Consider the following 27,888-nt stretch of genomic DNA (forward strand, 5'->3'; position numbering starts at 1 on the left):
CTAGGTACAAGGAGAAGGCCTGGAAAATATTGCTACACCAACTCAAAATTATAGTTTTCCAGGGATTATATACCTTCTAAGCTATATGTCTACATGCAAGTGTGCATTCATCCAAAGACATAAGTGATTAACGTCTTCTAATCTATAGTTAAGGTCTGAGTTTTGAAGACCTTCCTTTGGAGCCTCAGTAAATTTACTTAATCCAGATGGGTCCAGGTGCTAGGGTAATAACCCTTATCTTGTCTCCTGCTAAATCATGGAGGTTTATCGAGTTCCTTTAGACCCCCAATAAAACCTGTTTGTGGAGGTCTGGGGAGTTTCTTTAGACCACCCATAAAAACTTGTTTAATCCTTTATGGGTCCTGTTAAGAATTCCTTCATTATTTGTCATGCTTCAAGGTCCAGGAAAGGCCCAGGCTTTTATTACATTCCAGCCTTTGTATAAGGGCACTGGTTCTTTCAGCTTTTAATATTTAACCACTCAGTCAGTGCTAAAACACTTGTTAGGGAGGGCTGCCTGTTCAACTGTTAATGAGACCTGGCCTGCCACAGGCATGGCAGAGAATACCACACCAGTCACTCTCACAAACACTTGACAACCTGACCAGCATTGGGCTAATCTCTGAGATCTCTGACTTGCAGCAACCTGCTTGGGTATGTTTACTTCTGTATTATTAAGACATTAACCAAATTGTGTCCTTTGGGTTGGATATATTGCTGCATATGAGAAACAGTCCTGATAGAGAATCTGTTAAATATCTCAGGCCACATTTTTCTTTTCAGAGAGATCTGTGAATCTCTGATAGTTTGCTTGCTGATCTGAGGCTTGGTCACCCTAATCTTTTCCTATTACTCTTTCTCTTCTCATGAATCTCCAGTGGTACTTAGCATACTAGGTACTAAAGAACTGTGTCTGCAATTAAAATGAAAAAGACCAGGCATAGTGTCTCATGCCTGTAATCCCAGTGCTTTGGGAATCCAAGGTGGGAGGATTGTTTGAGGCCAGGAGTTCTAGACCAGCCTGGGCAGCATAGTGAGACCCCATCTCTACAGAGTAAGAAATAAAAATTAGCCAGGTATGATGGTACACATCTGTGGTCCTAGCAACTCAGGATGTTGAGCCAGGAGGATTGCTTGAACCCAGGAGGTTGAGGCTGCAGTGAGCTACGATTGTGACACTACACTCCAGCCTGGGCAACAGAGTGAGACCTTGTCTTAAATTTTTTTTTTTTTTTTATAAGGAGTGAGTATCCTGCTAGTCAACCTGAAATTCTACTTCCTGCTTTTGTAACCAGGTGTGAGAGGCTGAGGGAGGAGGCCCCCATAACCCTTAATCCTGAAAGTCTCCCCACCCATGAACAATTCCCAGCCCTCTCAACTGGAACAGTGTGGCTTCCACCCTTGTGCTGTGTGTATGGCACAGACACAGTTGACATATTGACGTGGTAGTCTGAGTATTTCACCATCTTTCTTGGAGCCTGCAGGGGCTTCCTGATGCTCCTAGGATAAAGTCTAACATTCTGCTATGATCATCAAGGCCCCGTGTGACATGCCCATCTTTCTTTGGGGCATCTTGTCAGTTCTCCCTGAGCTTGTGGCTCTTCCCCTCATAGCCCTTCCTTCTTGCCCTGAAATAGCCCCCATCATCAAGACTGCTCCTGGGTCTCCTTCTCTCTACCCAGTCTCTTGCCTAGTTAAAGCCAGCACATGCTTCACACCTAGGAAGGACCATGTCCTCTCAGGAAAGCTGTGCCGCAGGCCCCAGTCTCAGCTGATCTGCTCTGGCCTCTCGAAGCCTGAAACCATCTCACATGGCACTCTCCTCGGTTGGTGACGTGTGTCACGACTTAGTGGACTTTTGCTTCACATGCTAGACCATAAAATCCATAGGGGAAGGGCTTTGCTCACCACTGTATCCCCATTATTCACACAGTACCTGGCCATAGTACGTGTACAATTGAGAATGAACGAATGAATAAATGAAGAATGGCTGTAACTCTAAGAGGAAAGAAACATAAAATCATTTCTTTTTAGCTGCTGGTACATACTTATGGTGCAGGTATATGTGGGGAGAGGGTGTGCTAGGGCCCTTTGCATCTTAGCTTGAATACTGAATTTCCTGGGGCTAGTTCTATTTCTTGCATCTCTGTTCCTGTTAGATTGGTCCCTCCTTGCTTGAGTTGTGGACAACTGGTCGAGTTGCAAAACACTGTGCTTTACATGTGAAAAGCCATCACAGTGGCTTTTCATTCTTGACCCTGATTCTAACGTGTTCCAGTTGCCATGTAGTTTCCACTGGTTGTTGGAAGCCTGAATTTAAATGTGATTTATGGGTGTTTGAAAAACTCACAGTCCCATGTAATCTCACAGCCCCATGTAATCTCACAGCATTAAACCTCAAAGCTCTTTGAAATACTAAACCTCAAAGTTGGCATGGTTAGGTCCTAGTGAGTGGAGAAAAAGGAAGCAGAAAGAGTTTAAACAAAATGACAAAGATTATTTTCTTGACCAAACTTTAGTAAGGCTCTTAACATATCTCCTATACCCCTCTGTGTAATTCTTTGAAAAATCCAGTTTTTGCAAGAAAACTATTAAGTCAATGTAGCAGGAACTCCCTACCCCCAACATCTGATCAGGTTCTTCATCCTCCTCCACCACCCAGGTAATACCTAATCACCCTGGCCTATCTTTAGCAAGAAGCCTGTTGGATCACTGTAGCCAGAACCCATCCCTTTCCTTACCAATGATGTTTCCTCTTAGGAATTTTCTATCCCTCCTTCTCCACCCTTCTGCAAGGCTATAAATTCCCACTTGCCCATGTTATATTAAGAGTTGAACACAATCTCTTCCACTGCAAGACTCCATTGCCATGGTCCCTACACCTATGGAGGTGGTCCTGACTAAAATCTGCCCTACCGTGCTTTAATAAGTGTCATTGAATAATTTTTTCTTTAACAGGACCAACCAATCAACCAACCACCAACCAACCAACCAATTAAAAGTCAGAACTCATTTTATCATTTGGGATCATAGCTGACCCTGGAGTGAATGATTTTTTTTTTAAACTATCTTTGTATTAGTCCATTTTCATGCTGCTGATAAAGACATATCCAAGACTGGGTAAATTATAAAGAAAAGAGTTTAATGGACTCACATTTCCACATGGCTTGGGAGGCCTCACAAGCATGCAAGTACTAAAGAACTGTGTCTGCAATTAAAATGAAAAAGACCAGGCACAGTGGCTCATGCCTGTAATCCCAGTGCTTTGGGAAACTGAGGTGGGAGGATTCACAAGCATGGTGGAAGATGAAAGGCATGTCTTACATGGCAGCAGAGAAGAGAAAATGAGAGCCAAGTGAAAGTGGAAACCCCTTATAAAATCATCAGATCTCGTGAGACATATTCACTATCAAGAGAATGGTATGGGGGAAACTGCACCATGATTCAATTATCTCCCACCAGTCCCCTCCCCCCAACACATGGGAATTATGGGAGCTACAATTCAAGGTGAGATTTATGTGAGGACACAGCCAAACCATATCATTCCTCCCCTGCCCCCTCCCATATCTCATGTCCTCACATTTCAAAACCAATCATGCCTTCCCAACAGTTCCCCAAAGTCTTAACTCATTTCAGCATTAACTCAAAAGTCTACAGTCCAAAGCCTCATCTGAGACAAGGCAAGTACCTTTCACCTATGAGCCTTAAAATAAAAAGCAAGTTAGTTACTTCCTAGCTACAGTGAGGGTACAGGCATTGGCTAAATACAGCCATTCCAAATGGGGGAAATTGGCTAAAACAAAGGGGCTACAGTCTGCATGCAAGTCTGAAATCTTGTGGGGCAGTCAAATCTTAAAGCTCCAAAGTGGTCTCCTTTGACTACATGTTCATATCCAGGTTCATATCCACTGTGATGCAAAAGGTGGGTTCCGTGGTCTTGGGCAGCTCTACCCCTTTGGCTTTGCAGGGTACAGCCTCCCTCCAGGCTGCTTTCACAGGCTGACATTGAGTTCCTGTGGTTTTTCCAGGTGCACTGTGCAAGCTTTCAGTAGACCTACCATTCTAGGGTCTGGAGGATGGTGGCCCTTTTCTCATGGCTCCACTTGGCAGTGTCCCAATGGGGACTCTTTTTGGGGGCTTCAACCCCACATTTCTCTTCTGCACTGGCCTAGAGGAGGTTCTCCATGAGGACCCCTCCCCTGCAGCAAACTTCTGCCCAGACATCCAGGCATTTCCATACATCCTCTGAAATCTAGGTGGAGGTTCCCAAACCTCAGTTCTTGACTTCTGTGCACCTGCAGGCTCAACACCACATGGAAGCTGCCAAGGCTTGGGGCTTGCACCCTCTGAAGCCATGGCCTGAGCTCTACATTGGCCTCTTTCAGCCATGGCCAGAGTGGCTGAGATACAGGGCATCAAGTCCCTAGGGTGCACACAGCAGGGAAGGCCCTGGGCCCAGCCCATGGAACCATCTTTTCCTTCTAGGCCTCTGGGCCTATGATGGGAGGGGCTGCCAAGAAGTTCTCTGACATGGCCTGGAGATATTTTCCCCATTGTCTTGGTGATTAACATTTGGCTCCCTGTTACTTATGCAAATTTCTACAGCTGGTTTGAAATTCTCCTTAGAAAATGGGTTTTTCTTTTCTATTGCATTGTCAGGCTGCAAATTTTCTGAACTTTTATGCTCTGTTTCCCTTTTAAAATGGAATGCTTTTAACAGCACCCAAGTCACCTCTTGAATGCTTTGCTGCTTAGAAATTTATTTTGCTAGATACCCTAAATCATCTCCCTCAAGTTCAAAGTTCCACAAATCTGTAGGGCATAGACAAAATGCCACCATTCTTTCTTAAAACATAGCAAGATTTACCTTTACTCCAGTTCCCAACAAGTTCCTCATCTCCATCTGAGACCACCTCAGCATGGATTTCATTGTCCATATTATTATAAGCTACTTTGGTCAAAGCCATTCAACAAGTCTCTGGGAAGTCCCAAACTTTCCCACATTTTCCTGTCTTCTTCTGAGCTCTCCAAACTGTTCCAACCTCTGCCTGTTACCAAGTTCCAAAGCAACTTCCACATTTTTGGGTATCTTTATGGCAGCACCCCCCTCTGCCAGTACCAATTTACTTTATTTGTCTATTTTCACACTGCTGATAAAGACATACCCAAGACTTGGTAAATTATAAAGAAAAAGAGGTTTAATGGACTTACAGTTCCACGTGGCTGAGGAGGCCTCACAATTATGGCAGAAGGTGAAAAGGCATGTCTTACCTGGTGACAGACAAGAGAGAATGAGAGCCAAGTGAAAGAGGAAGCGCCTTATAAAATCATCAGATCTTATTCACTACCATGAGAACAGTATGGGGAAAACCACCTCAATGATTCAATGATCTCCCACGGGGACCCTCCCACCACATGTCAGAATTATAGGAACTACAATTCAAGATGAAATTTGGGTGGGGACACAGCCTAGCCATATCAACATTACTTCCTTATACAACAAAATTATTTTCAGTGTTAATCATGAATAGAGACAAATAATAATAATAGTAAAGAAATATCATCAGTGAAACTTTTCTTTTATTCAACTTTGTGTATAGACTCAACGCCAGTAAAAAAAATCAGAATGCCAATTTTAATAAAACTAAAATGTCTACAAAAAGTATAAGTCAGACAATTACTAAATCATACCACTGGTGTAATGTTTTATTTTCTTGATTCATTCTTAAATTTTAAAACAAATAATTCACACCTAGAAAAGAATAAATTTTGTTTTTAAAGTTATTATTCAAAGTCAGTAAACTTCCTGTATGAGCACAACTTTGTACTTACTAAACAAATGTGTGAATGTTGCTGTTCACACTCTTACATTTTACTGTTTTAAATTCTGGATACAACTGAAAACCCCAATGAGAGAATTGAATGAACTTAGGTGTTCTGCTTCTTTTCATTTACAACCATTGTGCCACCATCATCTATGCCAAATCTACTGTTTAAACAGCAATATCCAAATGCTGCAGGGTTGGAGACACAGGTTATACCTGAAGTGAGCTTGCAGGATTCTGAACTGTTATGAACTTAACCTTGGAAGGCAGCAGGCAGAGCTATATCTGCCTGCTGGAATTATAGAAGTAGACTCTATGCCTGGGGTTTCTGAATTAATTTCCATACAAAGGTGAATAAGACATGAAACCAAGTAACACAGATTTTACAATGTAGTGGGGATACAGATCACTTTTATTTATTTACATAATAAAAAGGTGCTTATTTGAAGCTTACATGCATATAGTTAAAACTCAGTGGTAACCTAGCTATTATTTAGAACTTAGGCCAATAGGAGTTTTTCTTTTCACTTTTATTTTCCTTTTTTCCTTTCCTTTTCTTTTTTTCAGGGAGAAATATTTTAACACTGACATTGTTTAGAACTGCCAGTGCATGGCAATAATAAAAAGCAGTCAGTTGAGACCAGCCTGGGCAACATAGCAAGACTCTAAAAAAAATACCCTACAAAATCCAACAAAAAGCAGTCAGAATTTTAGTTGGCTTCATTCTTCCTCTTATTGCCTGCTCCCAGGGTGAACTGTTCCTACCACCCTCAGCTATGGAATGCCACTATTTGGGACTAAAAGGGTCAAAGTTGAAAACTTGTGATTTGCTGCAGTCATTTATCCGTGCATTTTTTTACTCTCTCTACAAGTTCTCAAGGGCACTTGCTGTGTGCCAGGCATTGCATTAGGTACTAGGAGTAAATATGGCATGAGACTGAACCCAAAGAATTAACAATTGAGTGAGAGGTATAGATAAGAAATTGATGAGTAAGTACATAACAGCAGGGCTGCAACTGGGACAAATATGGGAAGCAAGGGAAAAGAACACCTCACTTGGTTTAGGGCTTCCCAAAAGGGTGGCATTGAAGCCAAGACCCAATTACCTCCATACCTGGGAGCCATGCCCATGCTGACACTGTTGACAGCCATCCTGTCTCCTCCTTTCTGCTTTCACCAGGACAACTTGGGTTCCCAAAAGGCCACTATCATGCTTTCTGTTTCCTATATGACCTAGCACTAGGACTATTAACCAGGTTTTGGTCTTCTGACATCTCCTCTGTGCACTTCCATTTTATTCCCACCCACCAGTGAGGGCACTCAGGCCATGCTTCCTCAGGGCTGGCTGCACCAGGGTTTCCCTCAAAGTGTTCCTTCTGATAGTGACCAGACAGAACTCCAGGATTGGGAGTTGCCTGAATGGCCAGGACAGATGCCAGAAATTTTGTTATTAATATAGATATAACCTAATATTTGGACTTATACTCAAGGTATTATGATGTTCTAGACTGGGAGACTAGGACACACTTTCCAGAAGAACGGGGATTAAAACAGTCCTTTTGTATTCAAGTCATATGTTTTACTTAGTTTATTAAGGTATCTTATATCTTACTTTGGAAAGAATAGTTGGGAAAATGGGCATTAGACATGATCCTTTTTAAAAAAATGAAGTGGTGACATACTGTTAATCATCACAGAGATCGTTTATACTACATTGTATACATTCACAATATGCTTTCAGAGATTCTTCTGGCTGGGACTGAAGGATTGAAGATAGTATTTGCACTCTTGCCATCCACCTTTTAATTTTATTTACATCTTGCTCAGAGTTCCATGCAGAAGTTTATGGAGGTTCCTTCCATCTTTTTTCTATAGATTTCATCAAACCTCTCATTCTGGGCAACAGTGAAGTGGTTTTTCCAATCCCCCACAGTTCCTAGAAAAAGGAAGGCCAGACAGGAGTATCACTCTCTGATTGAAAAATGTGGTGTCCCTGAATAAGCTGGTGTAGTGCCCATACTGAATCTGTCCTGTCCACATACCTGGCTCACCCAACTCCCCCTTCAGTGGACACCTGTCCACGAGCAGCTCTCCTCTAAGAAGCAGTCCCAGGAGACTCTGTGCAGGGGGATGGACTTCTAAGTCAGCTGGACAACTGACCCAAGGCAGCTAGTGGCCTGCATGACCTGGCCCCACCTGTAGTATATTTACCTGATGGATTACTACATAGACATAAAAGAAGGATGAACTACAGACACACAACCACATGGAGGAATCTCAAAACATTATGTTGAGCAAAAGACACCAGACACAAGAAAGTAAATACTGTGAAATTCCATTTATGTGAAGTCCAGCAACAGGCAAAATCAATCTAGAGTAATAGAAATTGGAAAACGGTTGTCCCTGGAGGTAGACGACTGAAAAGGGGCACAGGAGGGAACTTTCTGGGGTGATGAAAATGTTTCATATCTTGATTGGGGTGCTGGTAGTGTGGGTGTATACATTTATCAAAATGGGTTGAACTGTATACTTAAGATCTGTGGATTTTTGGTATTTTGATTATATCTCAACAAAAAACAATTTTGGAAAAATATGAATGAGATACTATTTTTTACCAAACAACAACTTAAACTAATTTTAAACAGGGGAAATTCTCTTTCCCTCACCAATGCCTCTTCCAGAAAATTATGCAACAGAAATAAAAGCATCAGGAAATAATAATTTATGCACAAAGATATTTACTGTAACATTATGCATAAAAACAAACATTGAAAACAACAATAACTATAGTGTTTATCATTAAGGGAGTAGTTGGATGAATTATGATGTATCCTTAGTTTGGTATAACATGGGACCAAAAAAATCAATGAGGTGTATGAGTCTATATGCCTTGCCCTAGAGGGGTTTCTCATATCCTGGTAAGTAAAGGTATAAAATATGACCCCATTCTGCATTTTAGGGAGCAAGCTTTCATTATGGTTACATATCTTTGTGTCTCTATGAGTCTGAAGAAGGAGGGTGTATAGAAAGATGGTTATGTATGAGCCTGAAGAAGGGCACCTTGACAAATCATTACCACTGGTTATCCAAAGAGAAAAGGGGTAGAATTCTCTTGGTTTGTTTCGTTGGTATGGAATACTGTTGTAGATTGGAAAATGCAACAACATAAATTCAAGCACATGCAAAACCAAAGAGGAAGAAGAAAAGATGTTTCAAAGCAGTGTGTATACCATGATTTCACTGTTGTGAATAAAAAGTCTGTATGTTATAAATGAGGGAGAAAGGGACTTCCATACTGTTGGTAATTACTTCTTGGGGGTGGAGTTTTGGTGGAGAGACTTCTAAAAAATATAATTTTATATTGATTTTATTTATTTATTTATTGAGACAGCGTCTCGCGCTGTCACTAGGCTGGAGTACAGTGGCATGATCTTGGCTCACTGCAACCTCCGCCTCCTGGGTTCAAGTGATTCTTCTGCCTGAGCCTCCCGAATAGCTGGGACTACAGGTGTGCACCACCACGCCCAGCTAATTTTTGTATTTTTAGTAGAGACAGGGTTTTACCGTGTTGGCCAGGATGGTCTTGATCTCCTGACCTCGTGATCCGCCTGCCTAAGCCTCCCAAAGTGCTGGGATTACAGGCGTGAGCCATCGTGCCCAGCTAATTTAATTTATTTTTTATGAAGAGCTGGTGTCTTCCTCTGTCACCTAGGCTGGAGTACAGTGGCAAGGTCCTAGCTCACTGCATTCTCAAAATCCTGGGCTCAAGTGCTCCTCCCACCTCAGCCTCCTGAGAAGCTGGGAATACAGGGATGCATCACCACACCCAGCTAATTAATTTTTTTTTGTAGAGATGGGGTCTTGATGTGTTGCCCAGGCTACTTTCGAACTCCTGGCCTCAAGCAATCCTCATGCCTCAGCTTTTCAAGATGTGGGGTTATGGGCATGAGCCAATCTGCCCAGCCCAATTTAATGTTTAACAATGACATGTTTTGATTTTTAAATTAGAAAGTGATAAAGTTTTTTCTTAAAAAATATTAGATGGGCCAATTAGAATTCCTCCTTTGGGAATTGGAACCAAGAAATACTGAGGATGACGCAGTTCTCAACAGTAGTTGTAGTTGAAACTCATGAAGTAGAGAAGGTTTGGGCAAGGGTCAAGACCAAGTTACGTGCAGAAACTGAGTCATCAGAAGTTATAAAGTGGGAGAAAGTTGTAACGGGTGCAGAGACAGGAAGCTGGTCAGCAGAGGAAGCCATGCCCAAAAGATATGTGAAAAGCAGCTGAGTCCTGTAAGTGGTAGAGCTTTGCAGCAAAGACACCTCCCTCCTGCTGCTGAGTCCTGGACCCTGAGATCCAGGGGCCCCTGGGAGGTCTGGACCAGTGGTGGCTCCTCTTCCTAGTTTTCTATGTGATTGCATTTCCTTTATTGTCCAGTGTGAATCCTCACAGTAAGCCCCTTTCTTTGGGGCTAGTTTGAGGGACTCTCTGTTCTTGCAACCAAATACTGGAGCAATACCCTAGAAAGCTCTCTTCTATAACAGGATCAAATCCCTGGTTTTATTAGAAACACATATTAGGAATAGTTGAAGTGTATTGTCTTGGAATTAATAAAACTCAATATTGTCTGCTAAGAGGCAGGCAGGATGTTACGAGACAATCTGAATGTATGATAAAGCAGCACCACGCACCTTTTCTCATGAAGGAGGAAATTGACTGGTCCATGATAGATTTGGAAACTGTAGAACGATTTGTCATGGGATTTTCTTTCATTTTCTCAAATGACGTCTCCTGGACAATTTTATCTATCACTGTTTCATCCATGTTCTTTCCCATGAACTGCACCACCTTCCGAATTTCATGCTTTGGGTCCTGCGGCAAGGGTAACATTGGACTGGAATGAATGAGAGTATCATAAAGAAATACTACAATTCTCTGGGATGTCCTTTGAAACAACTTTGGATTTCTCTGCACCTGAAGAACCACTTTAAAATGGTTCTTCTGCAGAGCCTTCACTCACCCTCTTTATGTCCTCATAGAAGAGGAAGAGAATCTGGTATCTGTCTTTCATCTCCCACCATCCTTTCACATGGTCAAACCAGGAACCCCAAACCACTGAAATAGACACAGTAAACAGAATGGTCTACATAGGCATCGTACAAAACCTTCTGAGTATTAGGGATTTTCCTGAAGTGAGTCAGAGAGAGAAAACCCAAATTCTGGATTAGATATGTCCTAAGGGTTCTGATCTGTTAGATTTTGAGGGTGATGTAGATAGGGACAGCCTTGGGGTTACTTGACCCAACATCCTCCCTAAAGTGGCTTCCTGTCTATTATGTGCAATCACATAGGGACAAGGACACCGTTTGGAAGAGGATGGCTCTAATTAAAGGCTTTGAATCAGGTGGAAGATGTTTGCTGAGGGCTGTGGGCATACACTCAGAAAGTGGCCAGCTTGCTCTGCCCAGTCCCAGTCTGTGGTAGGACACACCTGATGAGGTACAGGCATTCTAGGGGATAAAATGCTACCTGTGGTTCCCTAGCCCCAGCCTAGCTGGAGTGAGAATGCAAGCGTGTGAAGGATGTTCCCATACCTTTTCCATTGATGAAGGTTTCAAAATACTCTTCCCAGGTACCAGGGTCAGGAAGCATGTGGTTCATCCTTTGGAAATGGTAGTAGGAAACCATACAGTCTTTGGCATTTCGAGCTACATAAAGGAACTTTGGGGTAAGAAAAGAGGTGGGTAAAAGATGGTATAAAAAGTGGACTTTCACAGAGTTCCCCTAGGCGGAGCCATCCTGAGGGTTGCTGTGCACTCTGGCTGAGTTCTGCAGTGCTGGCCCTGCGACTTGGCCGTGTGACCTCTCTCTTCTTTCTGTCTCTGCTTCATCACCAAGTCTGCTCTCTACTTCAAACTCAGTGCTTTTCATTAGCTAATCAATTAGGGATTGGTGAGGATTAGATTGCCTGATTGCCCCTTTGGTATCAGGAGCAAAATCTTTCTCTATAAACTATGACCTGCCACGTGAATAGGAGACTTCTACAGTATCAGCGTAAACTGATGACCCCTCCCGCACCCTCCCAAAGATGCACAGAAGCTTCATGTTTAAGCGTTTGAGCCACACAGCAAGAAAATAGCTCCTATTTTTCTTCTGGCCTCCTCAGCTTGAATGATTTCCATCTCTAATCATTTCAGCTCTGCCCCTACAGACATCCTTTCAAGTTCGACTTTGCCCACAGCTTCACAACCCTCTACCCTCCCAACCTTTCATTTTACCAAATCTGACCTTTTATCCAGTACTCAGTTCACAGTTTAACGGCATCAATCCCAAATGGACCTCTTGACTACGCATCTCAGATCTATGACCACCTATTTCAATGCTGTGCTTTTTTATTCTTTCACTTTTAAGTTCTCAATTGGGGATGATGGGATGATTGTGTCCACTAGGCGACATTTGGCAATGTCTGGAGACATTTTTGATTGCACAACTTGGAGTGGTGGTGCTACTGGCATCCATGCAGGGGCCAAGGATGCTGTTCAACATTCTACAATACACAGAAGAGTCCCCTGCTCCCACCCACAAGAAAGAAATCTGCCTCAAATGTCAGGAGTGCTGTATTAATTATGTCTTTTGTATTCTGTATCTGATGCTTTGACATCCTGGGGCTTTGCTGACTCTGGAGGAACTGCTGACATCACCCCAGAGCCTATACCCCCAACACTTCCACTGTTGGGCTTTTACACACGGGGCCACTATTCACCTGCCCTGACCACCCCAGGGTCAGATACCAGACCACTAGGCCCAGCCCTTGTGGCTGCAAGCCTGCTGCAGTGGTTCAAACTGGCCAATCCCAAGCCTGCCTACCTTGCCTCATCTATTCCTTCCCAAAGAAACCACATCAAGGCTCTTGCCTGTGTCTCCTACTCACTCTCTCTTCCTCCTGACCTATCCCATTGCTTCCTTGTGAGGCTCTGTGTGCCATGCCTCCTGTTCAAGGGATCTGCGAGGACACACTTTTTCCTTATGACAGTCACCACTGTACCTGCGTGTCTTGCCATGCTTGATTATATCAAGTCCCAGGCCCTTTAGAGCAAGTGCTAAGGTTGAGAAACCCTGCTCCTGAAAGCGTTGACTCTGTTACTGTCTACTAAGTCCTACTGCCCATCTTCTCTTCTCCAACTTACCAAGCTGCTAAGCACCAGTAAAAAAGGTTTTAAGAAATGCTGATTTAAAAAATTCCCCGAGTTTCTAAATTTTTTATCCTCAGTTTTCTTCCTCTTCATTGCTGCTTGATAATCCTTTTATTAATCCCTCCCGTGCTCCATCTCTTGGCTCTTAGCTCCAGACACAGGTCTCTCCTCTCTCCTCAAACCTTTACCCTCAAACCTTCCTGTCTGAGTTCACTAATTCTCTGTGCAGCTGTTCTGCACTTTATCCTATGCTTGAGTTTTTAATTTCCATGATTTTATATTTTTTGTTATAGAAATTCCATTTATTTACTTAATACTTCTTCGTCTAAAAGTAGCATCTTATTTCTTTATTTTATTTTTGATTCACTTTTTCATTTATTCACACAACTTGAACCTTCTTTTATTTCTAAAGCTGATAATTATATTGTCTGAAGTTCTTGAGGTCTGACTCTTCCACGGGTTCTTTCTGAAGACTGTATCTCATGGTGGCTTGTTCTTTTGTGTATTTCGTAATGTGGGATGGTGAGCTCAAGTGGGGATCCTATGGGGGTCTGAGTTGTAGCTGTGTCACTACAGAGAGGACCTGGGAACACTGGCTGTTGGGACCACCTTGTGTAACTTCTGTGCTTGTAGTTTCTTGGACAATGCAAGGAGTGCAATTTTGAATCCCAAACCCTGGGAGAGGAAACTTGTGGCTACACATTCTCAACGGAGCTGAGAGCCTAGGTCAAGGCAGAGCGGTTCCCTAAGGTCTTCCTCTGCCTCCCCCACCCATCCATTGAGGATGTAGCCCTTCAGTGGTCCCAGCTTTGGCTCCTCGTTCTTCTGGTTCCTTGTGCCATGGGCTTTGGCCCTGTCCCTGTGCAGCCATTAAAACTCAAGTTGCTGGATTATCCAGGTCATCAAATTTCCCCAGGAGAGTCCCAGTCTCAATTTGCCTCTCTGAGTTTCAGTTTCCTCTGCAGTTTATAAACTTAGGGACTTTATTTTTATCTCAGTTACGCATTTAAAAGGAAACTTGTGATTTTTTATGCAGTAATCCTGGATGTTTTACATATAAGGGCTTTAGAGGTTCAGAATACCTCATTTGCCGTAATTCTGGAAATGGAAGTTTTTGTCCCTTTATCCAACATTGCTGAAAGGACTGAAGTCATTTATTTGAGTCCTCCAACTTCACTCCAGTCCCCTAGCAACATATCTTTCTTAGCCCTTCTTTCCCCTTCATTCCTGCCTGTAAGGAAACAGTGCCCCACTTTCTCACCAAGGCTGGCAGCTCAGTTTGTACCCTTGACTCCACTTGCTATACAGCCACTTCCGTATTTACTCAGCAAGGACCTGTCTAATGCCCTCTACGTGCCAGGAACTTATTAGGCACCAGGGTGCATACAAATAAAGTCACAGAATAAATAAAACGAAGAACTCAGAGTCTACCAGAGGCTGAGGTGGGGTGTCCTCAAGAGCGTTGCTCTGCTTGTTCATCTGTTTACCCTTTGGGGAGAACTTTTTTTTTTTTTTTGAGACGGAGTCTCGCTCTGTGGCCCAGGCTGGAGTGCAGTGGCATGATCTCGGCTCACTGCAAGCTCCGCCTCCCAGGTTCACGCCATTCTCCTGCCTCAGCCTCCCGAGTAGCTGGGACTACAGGTGCCCACCACCGCACCCAGCTAATTTTTTTTTTATTTTTAGTAGAGACGGGGTTTCACTGTGGTCTGGATCTCCTGACTCCGTGATCCACCCGCCACGGCCTCCCAAAGTGCTGGGATTACAGGCATGAGCCACCGCGCCCGGCCCTCTTTGGGGAGAGCTTTAGCTTTTTTCCTCTCATTCTTCCCTCCCTGGTCTGTTAGAGCACCTCCCCATGGCCTGCAGCCTGGGACCACCACATTCTCCCCTTCATTTCACAGCTATGCTTACTGCACTCACTGCCTCCCCATGTCTCTAGTTCCCTCCAAAAGTTCAGTCTGGATCCTGCCTTCATGTCCTATTTGAAACTGTTCAGGTGAATGTCCTGCTGAGTGTAGAACTTTACGTTTTCTCTTTGCTGGTAAGCATCAGAGACAGTGGAGAGGCAAAGGTGATGATGAATGCTCTGCGTTGGGGTCTGCAGGACTCGCTTTGGTTGGCTTACTCTCCCTTCTGTCACAGGGAGCTGTTGGTATCTTACCTTGCAGTTGTTTTCCCAGAAAGACGGCGGCAGCAGCTGAGTGGAAAGGTGAGTCTTTAGTATCCGTGGAGAGGGCATTGCTTTGGCTTTTTCCACACCTTTAAAATAGTTCAAGAGGAAACATCTACGTAGTACAAGCACTACACGGGGACCTCATGATCCAGGCTCTGTTCAGGATATCCCATCACCCACCTATCTTTCTGCTAGTCTCTTGACGTTCTTTCGGGATTTTACAATGGGATTATTGATATAATTTTCATTTTTGTGGAATCACACAGCTTGAGTCCTGGATGGTGCCTTAGAGTTAATTTACTCTGTCACTTTAAGGATGAGGTGATAGAAGCTGAGAATGGGCAAGTGATGTCTTGCTGAGGCAGAGTCAGCCAGGACCAGAGAGCAGAGGTCTCCCTCATCTTCCTGCCAGCCAGAGATGACCCCCACGTGCCTGCAACAGGCTGTCTCATGTACCTGGCCTGTTTGCAATCACTTGTTTCATTTCTAAAAACGTATGTACTTGCTGGCCTGTGAGTCATGATTTCTACTCTCTCATTTAAAAGCCTTAATGAGCAGCTCGTGCAATCATTGTGTTAAGCTGAGGTTAGGGGAAAAGGCAACAAAGACAAGAAAAACACAGACCTTCTCCCTAAGGAGCTTCCACTCTAGTATGGGAATGAGAGGCTCATGCAAATCATGTCAGAGGAGCTGGGTCAAGTTAGTGCTGGAAATCTCCTTCCTCTTTAAGACTGAATAATGTTCCATTGTATGTATATCCACATCTTGTTTATCAGTTCATCCATTGTTGGACACTTGGGTTGTTTCCACCTTTTGGCTATTGTGAATACTGTTATTTTGAATGTAGATTGTACAGGTATCTGTTTGAGACCCTGTTTTTATTTCTTTGGGATATATACCCAGAAGTGGAATTGCTGGATCATATAGTCATGGTAATTTTTGTTAAATAAAAAAGTGTTTTGGTACTAAAAAGAAAAGTTGGAAAACCACCTTTAACCATTTTTGAAGTCCATATTCCTTAGAAGAACTGCAAAGCTGTCCTGCCTCTAGTCTCTTTCCTCAGCTCCACCTCTATGTCAGCTCATACTCTGTCCTTCCACATGCCCTGGTCCTGCTGTCCCATGCCCCTGTGCCTCCCCCCAGCCCTCATTTCTACACATCTGGACAGTCCCACTCACTCTTCAAGGGTCTCTCCAAGTACTTTCACTGCTGGAGACATGGTGGCCTGAACATTACGAAGATCTTTCCTGTTAATCACACACCTGCAGATTCTGATTAAAACACCAAACATATCATTTAAGTGCATAATCAGGCTCATAAGAAAATAAGGGGAGCCTCCAGGGACCAAAGTGAAGAGGGAGGGAGCTGCAAGATGGAGAAGTGGGCAAAGGCTTTGATGACAGCTGCCCTGAGTGGGTTCACCCCCTGGACACCCAGTGTTCAGTTCAGTGACCTCTGCTCAGGGAAGAGGCTGGTAGGCCTGGACTTTAGTGAGGCACAGATTAGGAACAGAGACCCATGCATTAGCCGGAGAAACTCAAATGTCTGCTACCTCAGTGAAAGGTGAGAGAGAAAAACATCACCTACTGACAAAGAGAGGTAAGGTAATTTCTTTGCCTCGCCTCTGGGTGCAGAAAAAGAGGCTTTCTTGAGAACTCATAACCACAATCCTGTTTTCATACTACATGCATGGATATGAAATCATACTACCAGCTTGGACCAGAAGTTAACTTAAACTATTCTAGATTGGAAATGTTCCAATGTAGGTGTGAGATCAAGACAGGGAGAAAAGAGCTTTTTATACAAAATTACAAAACAGATGAGGGAAAAGCCCTATGAACAAGAGCTAGAAAAAAACAGGTGGAAGAACTAAACACCTAGTGACCTCAGTTATTGGGTACCTAATAGGGAATATAAATAACTATGTTTAAAATATGCAAAGAAGGCCAGGGGCAGTGGCTCATGTCTGTAATCTTGGCACTTTGGGAGGTTGAGGCAGGTGGATTGCTTGAGCTCAGGAGTTTGAGACCAGCCTGGGAAACATGGTGAAATCCTGTCTCTAAAAAAAAAATACCAAAATTAGCTGGGCATGGTGATACGCACCTGTAGTCCCAGCTACTTGGGAGGCTGAGATGGGATGATTGCTTGAGCTCGAGAGATTGAGGCTGCAGTGAGCTGTGCTTGCACTACTGCACTCTAGCCTGGGTGACAGAGTGAGACCCTGTCTCAAAAAAAAGTGCAAAGGAATAAAAGAGAAAGTTGAAAACATGAGCAAGGAAACAAGAGACTACTAAAAAGACTGGGAAGATTTATAAAGTGTTTGGACATGAAAACCTACAATGAGTAGGGTTAAATAGCAGAGCTTATATAGCTGAAAAGAAAAATAGTGGCAGAGCTAAAGAAGCACAATGTAGAGAAACACAGAGATGAAAACTATAAGAAACCTTAGCAGACATAGAGGACAGAAGGGAAGGTTATGGGTGGAGTTGGACTGTCAGTCCCAAGCTGGGGAGCAAATTCAGGGAATCTGCCAGAAAGTGAGATCTACAGGCTGGTTGACTTCCTTCCTGGTACTCGCGGCTGTCCTCTTTCCTATTACACCTGATTTAATGCCCTGTGGGCAGTAACCACTTAATGCCTAAAAGAGACCCAGTCTTCTAATTGGGAAATCTGTACTCAGTCACTGTGGTCCTCAGATGGCTCACAGTCATCCTTCCTGCCCATGACAAGTAAGAAGGCCCACTCCTACTCCTGATCCAGCCCTGTTGGTGGGCTCAGTCCAGCTCCAACTCCAAATTTTTCTGCCAAAAATCCCCTACAGGAGAGAGATACTGTGGAGTCGCAGCTTTACATAAAGCAGTTGACCGGTGTTTTCTTTTATGAACATAGGTACATTGTACATTCTGCCCCCCCACACCCTCGCCCCACCTCTGTCTCATCAATGATTCAGAAAAGCCCCATGGGGTTGCCTCACCCGCCAGGAATACCATGATGGTTGCTCAGACTCAGGGTGGAGAAGCACAGCATGGAGAATGTGCATGACAGCCCAGGCTGCAGGGCCCATTCCCAAGCCCACTAGTGGGGAAGAAGGGGGCAAAGAGGTCATTTTTGGCCTTCATCAGCTGCACTAAGATTTTAGCCTTGGGATTTGAGCCAAATTGCATGTGGCTGTGTGGGATAAATCAATTCAGCCAATACTGTAGAAACAGCCCCATGGGAGTACAAAGTTAAAGAGAACTTGTTTCCTGCCATCAAAGAGTTTGCATTCTGGCAGGAGACAAAGGCAGAAAATTAGTAATGACAACAGTTTATCATTTCAGGTGTCACCTCCAGGAACTGTTCTTTGGCCATGTTCCCCTCACCCTGCCAGTAGCACTCCACACTTATTGTTGTATCATCTGCATTGGTTTCTTCTATGGGACTATAACTTATTGAGGGCAAGTAGGTGTGAAGTCTTATGAGCAGTATAGGCCCTTGAGCATAGATGTTGCTGAAACTGAGTGGGTCATTCCTAGATTTCACCTATATACAGTTGACACACACACATGCATGCCAACACATGCACATGCACACACACATGCACACGGGTCTTTTCAAAGTCTTTCCAAACCAATTTTCTGTGGGTCACAGATGTAATCCCTTTTGTCACAGAATGGCTACGAGGCTGGGAGTTGATGGAAGAGCAGAAGGGGGCCTGGAAGGGAGACTGACCATGCAGGGCACAAGCTCGTCCATTGTCCAGTAGTGCCTGACCACTCCAGAATGCTCCAAGGGTGGTTGAGACCTTTGGCCGACAGCCAGGAGTCTATGTCAGCAACTGGTCTCCTCCCAGTGATGCTCCTCACCTCGACTGGCAGGGATTATCTACTCTGAAAGAAAACCACTGGCTGGGCACGGTGGCTTAAGCCTATAATCTCAGCGCTTTGGGAGGCCGAGGCAGGTTTATCATGAGGTCAGGAGTTTGAGACCAGCCTGGCCAACATGGTGAAACCCCGACTCTATTAAAAATACCAAAAATTTGCTGGGCGTGCTGGCAGGTGCCTGTAATTCCAGCTACTTGGGAGGCTGAGGCAGGAGAATTGCTTGAACCCGGGAGGCAGAGGTTGCAGTGAGTCAAGACCACGCCATTGCACTCCCGCCTGGGCAACAGAGCCAGACTTTGTCTCAAAAAAAAAAAAAACAAAAAAACAAAAAAACAAACAACCACTGCACAGCTGAGTCTCCAGCCAGCATTCAGCTGTTTATGACTGGGCAGATCATAAAGCCTGAGACTGTTTGTTATTCTCACACAGGGCACCTTGGTTCCTAAAGAGGCCAGGGTGCCTCTGTATGACATGCGAAGCTGGCCGATTGATTACCATCCTTTCTCTGGATTCTACAGCTCTATCCTGGTTTTTATGCTGATTTAGTGATTGAACACTCTGCTCTCTACTGCTGAGAATACTTCATTAGAAATCTTGCTTAGGCCTCTTCTCTTTCTTTAATCTCTCAAATTGTCAGAGGTAAGACGTTGGGCAGCAGCAGGGGCAGGAGGTAGAACAAAGATCAAAAGCTGTTCTTGGGCTGGGTGTGGTGGCTCATGTTTGTGATCCCAGTGGCTTGGAAGGCCAAGGCAGGAGGATTGCTTGAAGCCAGGTGTTTGAGACCAGTCTGGGAAACATAGTGAAACCCGATCTCTACAAACAAAAAATTTGCCAGGTGTGGCGGTGTTCACCTGTAGTCCCAGCTACTCAAGAGTCTGAGGTGGGAAGATTGCCTAAGCCCAGGAGTTCCAGGTTGCAGTGACCTATGATGGCACCACTGCAGTCCAGCCTGGGTGACAGAGCTAGCCTCCATCTTTAAATAAACAAAAAATGCTGGTCTTAGATAATCAGGGAACACACGGGGTCATGGGGCCTGGAGTAGTGGTTAGTAAAGATAGCTAACACGTAGATAGTATCCTCTGAGTGTCAGGCACTGCTTCAAGCTTTTTACCTATATTGAATTTGTTAATGCTCACAACTCTTTGAGATAGGCCTTGATTCTATCCACACTTTGCAGCTAAGGAAACTGTAACACGGAGAGGTTATGTAAACATTGTGAGGTGAGTGACAGAGTCAGGATTTAAACATCGTGACGTGAGTGATGGAGTCAGGATTTAAACCCTGGTAGTCCTTAACTATTATACCATCCTGCTGCTCAAGGAGCAGAAGACCAGACACACACAAAACAGCAGGTCCTGATGGCACATGGAGTGAGATCGTGGTTAAGCAGGCAGAGGCTGGCCTGTTTATGGGGTCCGAGCCCCACAGGTATATCAGAGAGGGGCGGGAACAGGCACTGGGTTACAAAGCCGGTGGTTACCTACCTAGTGACCATTTTCTCTTCTTCGAGAGCCAGAGGAGCCAGAGGGGCTGGATGGTAGGATTATAGGGGAAAGCAAAATCCTTTAAGGCTATTCTGACTTGGAGACACCTCCTTCCACAGGTTACAAGTGTCTTGTATGCATCAGATCAGGGAATTTCTATCTCAGGACATTTTTGGGGATTTATCAGACCTCTGTCTACAGTTGCTCCAAGTCTAGACTTCATGCTAGAGCTGCATTAATTACATTTTCATAGCTTCAGCTACTGTGCTCCCAGCTTTCTATCACATGGATCTCTGCAATGCTGTAATTTAGGGAAGTAGGCCTTCCTCCTATCCTTGTTTTGCAAAGTAGTTCCAGCAGCTCCAGTTACCTGAAATATAGCATTCTGGTTGTATTTTTTAGCTTCTTTTATTTTTTGATGTGAAGAGAAACACTTCCAGGTTGAGCATTGCCTGAAAAGTCTTCTCTATTGAACAGAAATAATTGGTTCCAAATGCAATGGTGTGTGTGTGTGTGTGTGTGTGTGTGTGTATGTGTGTGTGAATTATCAATTCTTGGATACTCTCCTGGCTGCACTGGGTTTTATCAGGTTGGGGTACAGATAGAAGAAGGAATAAATGGCTTATGGTTTTTCACATCTTCAGTGTGATCTACAGTTGCACATGATCAGAGGGAGGGCTTAAGAAGAAAATAAGGCAGAATCTGACCCTAGCACACATCCTTTTCACTTGGTGATTCACTTTTGGTAAAAAATCTTAAATAATATGTAGACAGAGGATGAGAGGAAGATAAAAGGAAGAAACATATGACAGTGAAAATGAGGGAGAAAGAGAAGAGGAAGGAGAGAGGGAGGGAGAGAGAGAAGAGGAAGGAGAGAGGGGGGAGAGAGAGAGAGAAAGAGGAGAGAAGAGGAGAAAAGTGAGAAAAGACAGGGGAAAACAGAAGAGAGAGAGAAAGAAAGCAGGAAGAAAGAAAGAGGGAGGTGCTCTCACCAGAAGGTTGGGGTGGCCGAGCCCACTCAATGAAAGGATGACGGTGTTGGATGATGGTTCGCTGGCACTTCTCCACGTCCCCATTCTGTTCAATCATATCGACAATTTCCTGAATCCACGTTGTCCCTGAGGCTCAGAAAGGAAGGATAAGAAGCAGAAACCTTTTAGACAATCTTCCCTGAAGAGTCCCGAGTAAACGAAGAGGATGTAGAGCTTGGTGTTTGCATCAACCTCCCCTTGGGTCAGGATCCTGTTTGCCATGAGTGATAGAAGTCCATGAGGGATGGACTTTGGATCTCTGTAGGGAGTGGAGCAGCACAGGCAAGGGTCTCTCCACCCAAGACCAGTGCATGGTAGAGCATGGCAGCTTTCCTGGAAAACTCAGGGATATCAGGCATCCTGCGTGAGCCCTGAGCTCCAAAACCCATTGTGGAACAATAAGAAGGAGCAGGTTTCCTATGAAGGGGAATTCTAACTTAAGTGATGAGCCCATGCTGGCTCAGCAGGTCTTTGCTGTCCCTCCTGCCCTGCAATCACCTGCTTTAGGATAGGTGCAGATGAGGAGATCATCTGGTTTGGCCTCGAAGCTCTGGATCTCGCTCCAGTTGTCCACAGTTGCAGGCTGCAGGAGGGTCCCCTCCACCTCTTTCAGTTTTATCTGTTTCCCCAGCTCTGAGGTCAGGGCCATAGTGTCTCAGGGTAGGGGGTCCCTATGGGAAAAGAATAGAGGAGATTTTTTAAGAAGTTGTGGTAAAATACACATAACATAAAATTGATCATTTTAACCATTGTTAGGTGTACAGTTCAGAGGCATTAAGTACATTCACATTGTTATGCAACCATTATAACCATCCTTTTCCGGAATGTTTTTCATCATCCAGACAGAAACTCTGTATCCATTAAACAATAACTTCCCATTCCCCCTCCCTCAGCTCCTGGCAACCACCATATTATTCTCTGTCTCTATGGACTCTATATACCTTATTTAGGTGGAATCATATAATATCTGTCCTTTCGTGAATGTCTTATTAATTAAGCTTAATCTTACGCTTAACTGAAAGCTTGATCCAAAGCTTAATCTCTTCAAGGCTCATCCGTGTTGTAGCATGTGATAAGATTTCCTTCCCTAGTTCACTGTAGATATATACTTTTTTTTTTTTTTTTTTTTTTTTTTTGAGACAGAGTCTCACTCTGTTTACCCAGGCTGGAGTGCAATGGCATGATCTTGGCTCACTGCAACCTCTGCCTCTGCCAGGGTTCAAGTGATTCTCATGCCTCAGCCTCCTGAGTGGCTGGGATTATAGGTGCCCGCCACCATGCCTGACTAATTTTTGTAATTTTAGTAGGGACAGAGTTTCGCCATGTTGGCCAGGCTGGTCTTGAACTCCTGACCTCAGGTGATCCACCCACCTTGGCTTCCCAAAGTGTTGGGATTACAGGTGTGAGCCACCGTGCCCAGCCTATATTTTGTTTACTCATTCATCTGTTGATGGAAACTTTTGGCTGTTGTGAATTAGGTCTCTATGAACATCAATGTACAAATATCTCTTTGAATTATTGCTTTCAATTTTTTTTGGTATATACTCAGAAGTGAAATTGCTAGATCATCTGGTAATTCTATGTTTAATATTTGGAGGAAATGTTACAGCATCTTCCACAGCAGCCGCACCATTTTACATTTTTACAAGCAGTGCACAAGTATTCCAGTTTTTCCAAATTGTCATCAACACTTGTTGTTTCTTGTGTTTTTTGTTTGTTTTTTTGGTTTTGATAATAGCCATCCTAATGGTTGTGGGGTGATAAATAGCTCATTGGGGTTTTGATTTGCATTTCCCCAATGACTAATGATGTTGAGCATCTTCGCATGTGCTTATTGGCCATTTGTAGGAGAAATATCTGCTTTGCCCAGTTTTGCGTTGTGTGTGTGTGTTTGTGTGTGTGTGTGTGTGTGTGTGTCATTGTTGTATTGAGGGAACACTTTTAAATGCACCAAAAGGAGAAAGCAGAAGATGTAAATCACTGTTACTCAAGGATAACTGGCTACTGGGGTTCCAGAAGACATTTCTTACTACTACTACTAATGAAATAGTAGTTAAAAGCTAACATTTATCAAACACGTCAATTTGCCAATGCTGGGCTGAGTGTCTTGTATACATTAATTTATTTTAACTTTTGCTGAATATCAGTGATAGAACTTCAGAGCTGAAAGGGTCCTTACAGAAAATGTAACAGTACCTGCTTGCTAGAGGTTGAATAAAATAATCTGGCCCAGCTGCTTCATGGAATGGATGAGAAAACTAGCGAGGCCAGTTTTCACAGTGGCTTCTGCTTCCAGATTGAGCTGAGCCCTTTAAGATGAAGACAATTTTTGGAAAATGAAAGACAAATTATTTCTGAAAATTTTCAAATATGAGAAGCAGCTGTATTTATAATATATCAAAGAAGGTGGAGTTTGGACAGTACTCCTGAGATTATGGTATGATCAAATTCAGGAGAGGAGGGATAAGAACAAACATTTCTTGCAGGCCTTCTATGTTAGGTCCTTCATGGACTTTTCTTCTTCTCTCTTAATTCATATGACAATTTTATTAGGAAGGAATAATTATCAGCCTCATAAATGTGAGGAAGCTGACAGTCACATGATCAATAACTTGCCCAGGATCACAGCCAACACCTGTATACAAATCCTATGTTCCTTCTTTAAAAATTGCCTCTTGTTTTTTTTATTGTGAATTTAAAGTTATACATTGCAGAAACTTCAGAAACAGTCCAAATGTACAAGGAAAACATCTATCACACAAGAGTTGTTATTATTTTGATGTATTTCTATCTGTCTTTTTCAAATGTATATTGTTGTAGGCAAAATAATGGCCCTAAAGATGTCCACGTCCTAATTCCTAATACATTACATTGTGTGGCAAAGGGCTTTGAAGATGGAATTTAGGTTAAGAACCTTAAGGCAATGAGCATGTCCTGTATTATCCAGGTGGGTCTAATGTGACCACAAGGGCACTTAAAAGTGGACAAGGGTGTAGAAGGGTCAGTCAGAGAGTCATGTGGCAGAAGAAGTGGCTGGAGAGTTTGGAAGCATGAGAATGACTCAACTTGCCATTGATGGCTTAGAGACAAAGGGGAACACAAGACAAGGCATGGCCTCCAGAAGCTGAGAATGAACCTCAGCCAACAAGCAAATGGGACCTCCGTCCTACAGCCACATGAATCTGAATTCTGCCAACAACCAGAATGAGCTTGGAAGGGATTATTCTTCAGAGCCTCCAGAAGGGAACACAGCCCTACCAACACCTTGATTTTACCCAGAGACACCTGTTTGGGCTTCTGACTTACAGAGGTGTGAGATAATAAACTTGTATTGTTTTAAGCTGCTAAATTTTTGATAATTTGTTATGGCAGTGATAGTGATAGAAAACTATTTATACATAGTTATGAACAAAAAGTATACATATATATAAGCATAAAACTACAAAACACTTTTTGGATACTGCTGTGGTTTGGATATGGTTAGTCCCCACCAAAACTCTCTGTTGAAGTTGAACTGCCAGTGTGGCAGTGCTAGGACACGGGGTCTCGTGAGAGGTGTTTGGGCCATAAGGGTGGATTCCACATGAGTAGAGTAATGCCATCTCCCAGAAGTGGGTGAGTTTGGTCCCTTTACAGATGCCTGCTTGCCTTTCTATTTCTTCACCATGTCTTGATGCAGCATGGCCCTCACCAGAAGCTGAGCAGATGCCAGCACCATGCTCTTGGACTTTTCAGCCACCAGAATCATGATTCAAAATAAACCTCTTATATTTATAAATTACCCAGCTTCAGGTATTTTGTTTAGCAACACAAAATGGACTAAGACGGACATAATCATGGTTTGAATTGTGTCTCTCTAAGTTCGTATATTGAAGTCCTAATCCATAGTATGTTAGCATAGAGAGGAGATAATGTCTTTAAAGAGGTGAATAAGTTAAAATGAGGCCACTAGGATGAGACCTATTCCAATCTGGTATCCTTGTAATGAGAGGAGATTAGGACACACAAGGCAACACCAAGGATGTGTGCACATGGAGGAAAGACCATGTAAGGACACAGTGAGAAGGTCCTCCATAGGGTGGGGGTGAGGGGATGGTGAGTCCAATTCTGGGGTTGAGTCTGATGTATTTATGGGACTTCCCAATGTACACCTGTAGGCAGGTGTACATGTGAGGTTAGGGCTCTGGCCTCGAAATAATGTCCTGAGAATCATTCATGCAACACATTGACCAACTCTGTGGTAGGTGTTGTGCTCCGGGCAGGTAGCTGACGATCGAGGGCCTGGGCATGGCTATGAGCATGTGTGTAAGGGCACCTGCTGCTGCTGAGGTCCAGGGCGGTTAAGGGCTTGGCTGTCCAGTGAACTGTGGATCCCACTGTATTGCTCTTGTTGGAGGCTTGCACGGGAAGTGACAGAACCTGGCTAAAGCTGGGAGAAGGAGATGCAGCAAGAGATTGAGGCAGCTGGGTAGCGCAGTGGGAGCAGAGGGATCTGCCAGTTCCCACAGGAGAAGTCCCAAGTCCTTCTCACCCTCCCGAGGCCCCTCATTGCTGGGCCACATCAGCACCTGGTTCGGGCCCTTGGAGAGTCAGGCATGTAGACACACACATTTCCCCTTGAGCAGCCAGCAGGAACCTTTTCATCTTATCAGGACAGATCACTATGGCCTCCTTTGTGGAGGCATCCCTGACTCTGTAAACAGAAGTAATCACTCCTTTCCATGGGATCCTATAGTATTTTGTGTGCAAATTTTATAGTTCTTACTCCATGTCCTACAATTACTTGCTTATAAGTCTGGACCCTTGGAGCACAGGATCTAGTTCAGTCCCCTTGCAGGCCCAGCATGTGTCTTAGTCAATGGCTGGCATAAGAGGAGGGCTCTCGTGGAAGAAGCAATTTTACACTGTTGGTGGGACTATAAACTAGTTCAACCATTGTGGAAGTCAGTGTGGTGATTCTTCAGGGATCTAGAACTAGAAATACCATTTGACCCAGCCATCGCATTACTGGGTATATACCCAAAGGATTGTAAATCATGCTGCTATAAAGACACATGCACACGTATGTTTATTGCGGCACTATTCACAATAGCAAAGACTTGGAACCAACCCAAATGTCCAACAACGATAGACTGGATTAAGAAAATGTGGCACATATACACCATGGAATACTATGCAGCCATAAAAAATGATGAGTTCATGTCCTTTGTAAGGGACATGGATGAAACTGGAAATCATCATCCTCAGTAAACTATCGCAAGGACAAAAAACCAAACACCACATGTTCTCACTCATAGGTGGGAATTGAACAATGAGAACACATGGACACAGGAAGGGGAACATCACACTCCGGGACTGTTGTGGGGTGGGGGGAGGGGGGAGGGATAGCATTAGGAGATACACCTAATGCTAAATGACGAGTTAATGGGTGCAGCAAAACAACATGGCACATGGATACATATGTAACAAACCTGCACATTGTGCACATGTACCCTAAAACTTAAAGTACAATAAAAAAAAAAAAAAGAAATAGTCTTGGCCAGATAAGTTGAGCTGGCCCTGGAGGAGGATGGGACAGGGAGGGTATTTGGGAAAAGATCAGGGTGGAAGACAGAGATAGTATTACAGGGGAGAGAGCTTTTGGAGGTGATTGAGGGGGGTCCTGAATTTCTAGGTCTGAATTTTTGGCTGGAGGCTGTTACAAAGCTCTTTTATATTATTTTATCAGATACTTAGGATCTTTTCTGGTTTGAGTAAATGCATCTATAAAGTCGCACCTATGTGGCTAAAGGTTAAAAAATCAATTAACGAGTTAGGTACAGAATTTGTTTTAAGCCGTATTCCTACCTTCAAGTTCCAGCTGAAAGTCAGCAGCTGAAAGGCCCACTCAAGGGTCTGGGGCACGGAAAGGACTTTCACAGGAAGCAGACGGCAATCGCAGAGGCTCAAATTACGACTGTGTCAGAGTTACAGGGGCGCTCAGCAGGTAGCCAGCAGTTTGGGAGGCTCTCAGCTTCAGTGTGGGAAGTTGAAGCTCTTACTGGAAAAATCCGGATTGAACAGAAACAAACCCTGTGACCTCGCCTTGGGAGGGAGAACTTCTCACTGTACCATGATCACTCATGTGACCCTGACTGCTGTGCAAATACCAGCTCCCTCTAGTTCATATGAACTAAGGGCACACTCTACTCCTCTTGGTCACCAGCTAGAGTTTCTCACATCTTTCCTGGCCCTCAGCTGCCTGGCACCTCCCTCCTCTCACTGGCCTAGAAGCTTAAAACAGGTGGGGGCTGGGGGGAAATGGAAGGTTGGCTCTAG

General features: G+C 43.9%; 1 protein-coding gene across 2 annotated transcripts; it reads right to left on the reverse strand.

Annotated features, from left to right (window-relative positions):
- Positions 1-7,395: 7,395 nt before the first annotated feature.
- On the reverse strand, positions 7,396-27,845 carry LOC100581434 (sulfotransferase 1C2). 2 transcript variants are annotated; one of them, XM_012512425.2, is made up of 8 exons: positions 27,418-27,653; positions 22,069-22,241; positions 21,532-21,657; positions 15,181-15,320; positions 11,421-11,547; positions 10,847-10,941; positions 10,518-10,698; positions 7,396-7,761 (listed from the first exon to the last, which is right to left on the reverse strand). In XM_012512425.2, the coding sequence occupies exons 2-8, from the start codon at positions 22,217-22,219 to the stop codon at positions 7,649-7,651; spliced, it is 933 nt and encodes a 310-aa protein (XP_012367879.1). In that variant the 5' UTR covers positions 22,220-22,241; positions 27,418-27,653; the 3' UTR covers positions 7,396-7,648. The 2 variants fall into 2 exon arrangements, with proteins under 2 accessions (XP_012367879.1, XP_003277490.1); XM_003277442.3 differs by having other exon boundaries at positions 7,402-7,761; positions 15,181-15,278; positions 27,418-27,845.
- Between the last annotated feature and the right edge of the window lie 43 nt (positions 27,846-27,888).

This window comes from Nomascus leucogenys, chromosome 14, assembly GCF_006542625.1.
Source record: "Nomascus leucogenys isolate Asia chromosome 14, Asia_NLE_v1, whole genome shotgun sequence".
Lineage (NCBI taxonomy): Eukaryota > Metazoa > Chordata > Mammalia > Primates > Hylobatidae > Nomascus > Nomascus leucogenys.

Excerpts from the sequence above, each read along its gene's own strand:
- LOC100581434 (XM_012512425.2), bottom strand. The coding sequence starts at position 22,219 with ATGGCCCTGACCTCAGAGCTGGGGAAACAGATAAAACTGAAAGAGGTG. Across the intron at positions 11,548-15,180 it reads TCTGGGAAAACAACTGCAAG|TTCCTTTATGTAGCTCGAAA; the intron begins GTAAGATACCAA and ends CTTACCCCAAAG. Across the intron at positions 10,942-11,420 it reads AACCTTCATCAATGGAAAAG|TGGTTTGGGGTTCCTGGTTT; the intron begins GTATGGGAACAT and ends TGTCTATTTCAG.